Below are 8,812 nucleotides of genomic sequence, written 5' to 3' on the forward strand. Positions count from 1 at the left end.
TATCACTAGCTTTAGTATAATAAAATGGTTGAGAATATTTGTTTAAATTTATAAAAAAAAATGTCAAAGTGTACTCGGCTTTGGAGCTCTGAGTAGGGAAATATCTTAGCGTTTAAATACAAAATGATGTCTTTGTCCTGCTGACATTTCAGCACATTTTTAAGCGGTCATTAGTCAGAGTTATAAAGAAAGCATGAAAGTTTAATTACAATAACTTGTTTATGATAATATTTCTATAAAAATTAATAAAAAAATAAAATTAAAAATAAACCCATTTTTGTTTTCATTTAAGCAAATTGCCGGTGGGGGCAATAGGTGCAATTTTTTATTTACTATTTAAAGTGCGTGCCATATTTTCTTAAACTTACATTATTTTAGTTATTTTCTTTTCTTTTCATTTCATTTTATTCCTTTTTTTTCTTTTTCTATTTAATAATTGTAAATGTTAACAATATTTTTAGAAATCGTTTTTAAACAGTAATGGTTTATTTTAATCTTCTTAATTGCTTATTTATTTTTAAATTTTATAATTTTTAAAAATATGATTTGGTTTTGTTTGTTTAGTGATCATGTATTTGTTAAATATAATTCTTTTAATTAATGTTTAAATTAAAATTCTATATGATTATGATCCGGAGGATTTATCAAAATATCAGGAATATGAAACAATACCTATACTTACTTCATTCTTGCTATAGATTGTTCTATATAGAAAGTTAAATGAAATCATTCAAAATTTCAAGACCTTGAAGGATATTTTCTAAAGTTGCTTTTAGTTTAGGAAAATATTAAAATATCTACAAATTATCTATAACTGCTAATTTGTCGGAGCAATAGACTTTCAGTAGACCACATTTTTTTGGGTCTTGAAAATTCGATTACATACTTTTAGGCATTTATAGTTATCGTTAATAAAGTATTGCTTTTAATAATTAAATTATTTTTCTTTTCTTTACAGGTAAGTGTGAACTTTGACTTCTAAAGGATTTTATAAAAGGTAATTAACAAAGAAATTTTAGAATAGAATTTTAAAAATTGTGAATCAGAAATTAATTTAGAGAATAAGTAGGTAACAAGTCCTCTTAGTTTGTCAAAGAAAGATTTATGATAATTAATTTCAAATGAAAAGTTTATTCACAATAGAATAAAGGCGAAAAGTATTATATATATATTAATTATAAAATTGTAAAACATTAGAATAAAAATAGTGACGATAATTTGCTGATTGTTCTTCAACTCAGACCCTTAGAAAGTTATTTCGTATTTCGATTCCTAAGAAAAGACTTTTAAAACTTACTCGCCCCTATCGCGTGAAATATGTTCTTTTTTCACTTTTTTTGTTCACTAACTTTTTTGTCGTGAAAAGAACCTCTGTTGTGAAATTTTTTAATGGAATTTGATAAATATTGAACAGCTGTTCCATACAAAATCAACTATTGTGAATGAATTGTTCACAACAAGTTCACGATAGCAATTTTCCTTTCGAGGGATATGAAAATTTTAAGGGAACAAAATTTTCACTTCTATTCTATTGTTTGCTTTCGAAACGAATGTTATCGAATAACCCATCTGACTGTGTGCGACTGATATTTCAAATCATCATCTATTGTGAATGAATTATTCACAAAAAGTTCACGATAGCAATTTTTCTTTCGAGGGAAATGAATAACCCATCTGACTGTATGCGACTGATATTTCAAATCATCAGCTATTGTGAATGAATTTTTCACAACAAGTTCACGATAGTAATTTTCCTTTCGAGGGATATGAAAATTTCAATTTTCACTTCGATTGGCGAAAGGGGCGAATGTCTTTAAGATATAAATTTGATAAGACATCGACTGTGTGCGACAGATATTTCAAACCAATAAGTCGTTTATGAATTGAAACCAAAATTCAATAGTAGATTGCAAAATACCAAGGCCCCTATGGCCAAAACTTGATATACAGGTAATCAAAATACTTATAGAACTGGATAGACACAGTCTAAGGATTCTGATAGGGAAGCTAACGGGGCACTGCTCTGCTATGAGGCCATTATTAGTAAGTGGTACAGCAATAATCGAACTTTTATACGTTGTGGGAAGATGAGAGAGGAGATAGAGTCGTTTGAGCATATAATTTGCCACTGTCCTAGGATACAGCAGAATTTTAAGCTGAAATGACTAGGGAAAAGATTCCATAAGAAAATGGGGGATATTGCGCGTCTTGACCCTAGCAGTTTACTAGGTTTTGTCAAGGGAATTAATCACTTCATCTTTTCAGTATTTAGGGCATTGACTGATTATAATTTCTATACTTTAACCTATCTTCTTCTTTCTATCTACTTTTCCTTATAAAGTTTTTGTTTTACTTTTTATAGAGTGAAGATTCATAAGGGAATCACAATAGACCCTAGGGCCTCCCAGTGAATATGCATCTTTTTATTATGCATAAACCTTCTAAAACTAGTATAACCTAAAATACAATTGAGTTGAGTTGCCAGCTTATAACTAGCGTTATATAAGTCGACTTATAAAATACAAAAAAAAAAAGATTGCTCGAGGACTTTAAGTCTACAATTTTATCCGAAAAAGACGAAATTGACTAAATTTTGTAAAAAAAGAAAACTTTTTTAAAATATTAAAAGTCGACCACTAAAGATGAATTAGAGTTCTATAGATCAACTTTAAAATAGTCGAAGAAACGCCTTTTTGTCGGAAATAGTCTTAGTTAACTTTTTGGTTTCAAAAAAGTCGATAAGTTTACAACTAGGGTTCTATAGTTAAAACGAAAAGTCGACTTTTTGCATTTAGTTAAAAGTCGACTTGTTGCATTTTATTCAAAGTCGATTTTTTTTGACTTTTTTTATTACGTGAAAAGTCGACTTTTTGTATTTTATAAATTGTCGATTTTTCGACTTTTAGTTTTTTTTTAATAATTTTTACGACTTTTCGATATTTTCCGACCTTTCGACTTTTTTCTTTCTCTTTTTACTTTTTCGAGTTTTTCGGACTAATTTAGAATTTTTGACTTTTTCCACTTTTTTGAAATATTCGACTATTTTTTACTTTTTTCTACTATTTTCGAGTTTTCGACTTTTTTTGACTTTTCAACTTTTTTCGGCTTTTTTCGATTTTTATTTACAAAATCGACTTTTCAACCTTTTTCATAGACGATAGTCGAGTTATAGATTTTTTTGGAACAAAATAGTCGACTTCGACTTTTCAACATTTTTCGACAAAAAGTCGATTATTCGAAAGTCGATTTATAGAGCCCTATCTACCACTAGCTTGCAAGAACAAAATAGAAGAATAAATTTAAAAAAATATATATGGAAAAAAGTCGGAAAATTTATAAAAAAGGCGAAAAGCCGAAAGAATTGCAAAAAAACCAAAAGCAAATATAAAAATTTTGAAAAATTCATTTTGCTACAAAAGTCGAAAACTACATAAAATACAAAAATTTGATATAAGAAAAGTCAACATTTCACAAAATTACAAAAACTCAATAAGAAGACTTTTTGAAGTAACATTTAAAACCCTGCTAACAGATCAGTCGCAGTTCACTCTGCAAACAAAACTAGAATTCTATATAAATCGACTCTTAAACTGTGAAATTTTAATCGAAAATTTCCAAATAAACAACTTTTCATAATTTTCGCAGAATGCTAGAGTGAATTAGGAAGCGAAGGAATGAAACGTAAACTGTCCAACAATCGACTTTATATAGGAAAAAATCAAACAAACAACTTTTTTTAGAAAATAATTAAACTATCGACTATCGAATAAAGGACCGTGGAAGCAGCAAACAAATATAAATGTAAATATGTTAGTAATCGACTGTCGAACAATCGACTTAATATAAAAAGTCGAATAAACAACTTTTTATAGAAAATTAATAATCGACTTTAAAAGATCTAAAATTCAATATTAAAAAGGACCTACAAACAGCATAAACTAGGGTTTTATAATTGAAACGAAAAGTCGACTTTTTGCATTTAGTTAAAAGTCGATTTTTCGACTTTTGCATTCTATGCAAAGCCGATTTTTTTACTTTTTTCAGTTAGTTAAAAGTCGACTTTTAGACTTTTCGACTTTTAGTATTTTGTAAATAGTCGACTTTTCCACTTTTTCCGAATTTTCGACTATTTTCGAATTTTCCCTCTTTTTTCGACTATTTTCGATTTTTGTCAACTTTTCGAATTTAAGACAATAACAGGCTTTTTAACTATTTACGACTTTTCGACCATTTCAGACTTGTCGACGATTTTCGATTTTCAACAATTTTCGACTGTTTGACTATTTTTGACTTTTTTCAACTTTTTCCGAGTTTTTACGACTATTTTCGACTTTTTCAGACTTTTTTAATATTTTTGACTTTTCCCGACTTTTCGACTATTTTCGACTTTTTCCGAATTTTCGACTTCTATTTCCAAAGTCGACTTTTCGACTTTTTTCACAGACGATAGACGAGTTAACGACTTTTTTGGAACAAAATAGTCGACTTCTTTCAAACTAATTCAAAATTAAGTATAAATATTTTGATTTTAGTTTAGAAACAAAAACGTTTCAAGTCCCATTTCAGCAATTCTTTAAAAATTAAAAAGAAACTCTTCATTTTTAAATTATGGAATACAAGAAGAATATGTATGTCTGATTTTATTTAAAGTGTTTTCTTTTTTCGTTTAAAGAATTCTTATTTTTTTGTTTTTGATCAGAATGGCATTGTTTTAAATTCTTATAATTATATAAATGTATGTATGGTCAGGCTTAAATACATAATAATAATAATGATTAATATAAATTTGCCATAATATAAACAAAATATAAAGTATAAATTTGAAAAACATATATATAAAATATAAATAGCGAAAAAACAGTTACAACAATAATTCAAAAAATTTATTAAAGAATGATTTAAAATCTTATGGAATTCAGTTTAAATTTTTTTTTTGTTTGCCCTAAAATACTCGCTAAATAATTTTATTAATAAAATTATCACGATTAGTAATAATAATAATAATAGTATAAGAAAAGAATATACAGTTTTTAAATATGAATTATAAAGAGATAAATAATAAATTTGTTTCATATGCGAATAGTTACTAAAATATAATTAGAATTTAATCATGTTTTTTTAACGTTTAAATAATTTACAAAATTATAATAAAAGTTTTTCATTTTTTTTAATTGGTTTGTAACTTTTGCAAACATTTCGTTTTTTTTTAATTTAATTTTAAACATAATTTTAAGTTGGTTTTGGGTATTTTTTGATGTTTTATATCTTTACAAACTAAATTAAAATCTAATAACGTTGTTGTAATTGTTAATCACCAGCATCCTCCCATTTGCGTTCTTCCATTATGCGATCGAAACAATCGGAAAGGAAAGTATGCTAAGGATAAAAGAAAGAGATTGTTATTAAAAAGAAACGAGAAATAATCTAGAACTAAATAAGAACTGAACTACAACTGAACTAGAACTGAACTAGAGCTGAACTAGAACTGAACTAGAACTGAACTAGAGCTGAACTAGAACTGATCTAGAACTGAACTAGAACTGAACTAGAACTGAACTAGAACTGAACTAGAACTGAACTAGAACTGAACTAGAACTGAACTAGAACTGAACTAGAACTGAACTAGAACTGAACTAGAACTGAACTAGAACTGAACTAGAACTGAACTAGAACTGAACTAGAACTGAACTAGAACTGAACTAGAACTGAACTAGAACTGAACTAGAACTGAACTAGAACTGAACTAGAACTGAACTAGAACTGAACTAGAACTGAACTAGAAATAAACTAGAACTAAACTACAACTGAACTAGAACTGAACTTGAACTAAACTCAAACTGACTAGAACTAGAACTTACTTGAACTGAACTAGAACTAAACTAGAACTGAACTAAAACTGAACTAGAACTGAACTAGAACTGAACTAGAACTGAACTAGAACTGAACTAGAACTGAACTAGAACTAAACTAGAACTGAACAAGAACTGAACTAGAACTGAACTAGAACTAAACTAGAACTGAAATAGAACTGAACTAGAACTGAACTAGAACTGAACTAGAACTGAACTAGAACTGAACTAGAACTGAACTAGAACTGAACTAGAACTGAACTAGAACTGAACTAGAACTGAACTAGAACTAAACTAGAACTGAACTAGAACTAGAACTGAACTAGAACTGAACTAGAACTGAACTAGAACTGAACTAGAACTGAACTAGAACTGAACTAGAACTGAACTAGAACTGAACTAGAACTGAACTAGAACTGAACTAGAACTGAACTAGAACTGAACTAGAACTGAACTAGAACTGAACTAGAACTGAACTAGAACTGAATAGACTGAACTAGACTGAACTAGAACTGAACTAGAACTGAACTAGAACTGAACTAGAACTGAACTAGAACTGAACTAGAACTGAACTAGAACTGAACTAGAACTGAACTAGAACTGAACTAGAACTGAACTAGAACTGAACTAGAACTGAACTAGAACTGAACTAGAACTGAACTAGAACTGAACTAGAACTGAACTAGAACTGAACTAGAACTGAACTAGAACTGAACTAGAACTGAACTAGAACTGAACTAGAACTGAACTAGAACTGAACTAGAACTGAACTAGAACTGAACTAGAACTGAACTAGAACTGAACTAGAACTGAACTAGAACTGAACTGAACTAGAACTGAACTAGAACTGAACTAGAACTGAACTAGAACTGAACTAGAACTGAACTAGAACTGAACTAGAACTGAACTAGAACTGAACTAGAACTGAACTAGAACTGAACTAGAACTGAACTAGACTGAACTAGAACTGAACTAGAACTGAACTAGAACTGAACTAGAACTGAACTAGAACTGAACTAGAACTGAACTAGAACTGAACTAGAACTGAACTAGAACTGAACTAGAACTGAACTAGAACTGAACAAAACTGAACTAGAACTGAACTAGAACTGAACTAGAACTGAACTAGAACTGAACTAGAACTGAACTAGAACTGAACTAGAACTGAACTAGAACTGAACTAGAACTGAACTAGAACTGAACTAGAACTGAACTAGAACTGAACTAGAACTGAACTAGAACTGAACTGAAACTCAACTAGAACTGAACTAGAACTGAACTAGAACTGAACTAGAACTGAACTAGAACTGAACTAGAACAGAACTAGAACTGAACTAGAACTGCACTAGAATTGAACTAGAACTGAACTAGAACTGAACTAGAACTGAACTAGAACTGAACTAGAACTGAACTAGAACTGAACTAGAATTGAACTAGAACTGAACTAGAACTCAACTAGAACTGAACTAGAACTGAACTAGAACTGAACTAAAACTGAACTAGAACTGAACTAGAAATGAACTAGAACTGAATTAGAACTGGATGGATAACTGGATAAACTTACATAAGGTGTATAAACCTTAACCCATCTAGCGGGTTTATCGGGTCGATTGTATTGAAAACAGAATGACATAGACTCTTCATCACTCTCCCAGCGTGTTATGCTATCCCAGGTTAATTCCACCATTTGGGCTTCTAGAGAGCCGTCTTCACGGCAAGCATGCAAACGAAAACTCTTCATACCTGAAAAAGAAAACAATAACTATTCGATCCTTTAAATAAAACCCCTAAGAAAGACCTACCCACTGCTGGCACAACATGACCCTCTTTACGACTATCGCAAGCACAGTGAGGAAATACCACATCCCCATAACCGGGTAATGTACGAGCTAAAGCCAAATATTCGGAAGCTTTTTTAGCATCCTGCAAAGCTTTCAATTCATATAAACGTCCTTCGGCACGAATATTACCACGATTAACTTCGTCTACGGCCTGATAGAATATAAATTTAGCTGCCTGTTCACCCTGCGGCAAAGTCAATTCTCTTGATACCGAAAACAACCATCTTCGAACACACAAACATGTACTCGAGGCCGTACTATAATTCTGAACATACAACTGATGGGGAATTTCGTGTGGTTGTAACTTGCGTTCGAAATTATATTCGACAATTTCGAATAAATAGAAATACTGCTGTGTATAGGATGTAAAATTGGCGCGTTGTACTAATATCTCCCATACAACTTGAGCATTTGCTGATTTTTTCACCGACACCGTAGTGACCTCATGATCGGGCAACATAACTTTAATATCGACAGGCGAGGCAGATATATCATCTTCAGAATCGGTTAGGAAGTCTTGTACAGCATCACTTTCGGCTATAACACGAACAGCACAAACTTTTTCTAAATATTGTTCGAGGCCGCGACGTCGTGTGTCCAGCTGTTGTTCACTTAATTGAAAGGGCCATTTGCCTGGTAATTTGGGAAAATTAAAACCGGTAAATTCTTTGCGAAGAATGGAGTGTAAATTGGAGAATTCACGATAGCGACGCGAGCACAGCTGGCGTCCGGCCATATGAATATTAAATACAATATAACGTTCACCATTACGATTGATAATGCTGTAGTCAGGAATACTAAAAGAAGAGATAATAATTTAATTATTGTTAATTGAATTTAAGAAAAATTTTATGTAATCTTGTTGCTACCTTATTGGCAATGATCGTTTGTCAGAATAATCAATATACGAATAACCACTTTGATCTTCTTGAGGTTCAAGTCTTTCTGCTTCCTGTAATGATAAAAATAAAAATGGTGAAACAGTTGTAAATAATAAAGGTTATTGGCATTAACCCGATAGATAGATAGATAGATAGATAGATAGATAGATAGATAGATAGATAGATAGATAGATAGATAGATAGATAGATAGATAGATAGATAGATAGATAGATAGATAGA

General features: G+C 30.5%; 1 protein-coding gene across 1 annotated transcript; it reads right to left on the reverse strand.

Moving 5' to 3' along the window:
* Window positions 1-5,254: 5,254 nt before the first annotated feature.
* LOC111681242 (sorting nexin-27) lies at window positions 5,255-8,648 on the reverse strand. The gene is made up of 4 exons (XM_046946615.1): window positions 8,560-8,648; window positions 7,652-8,487; window positions 7,414-7,592; window positions 5,255-5,376 (listed from the first exon to the last, which is right to left on the reverse strand). Exons 2-4 carry the CDS (start codon window positions 8,424-8,426, stop codon window positions 5,308-5,310), a joined length of 1,023 nt encoding a protein of 340 aa, XP_046802571.1. The 5' UTR covers window positions 8,427-8,487; window positions 8,560-8,648; the 3' UTR covers window positions 5,255-5,307.
* Between the last annotated feature and the right edge of the window lie 164 nt (window positions 8,649-8,812).

Source organism: Lucilia cuprina, chromosome 3 (assembly GCF_022045245.1).
Source record: "Lucilia cuprina isolate Lc7/37 chromosome 3, ASM2204524v1, whole genome shotgun sequence".
NCBI classification, from domain to species: domain Eukaryota; kingdom Metazoa; phylum Arthropoda; class Insecta; order Diptera; family Calliphoridae; genus Lucilia; species Lucilia cuprina.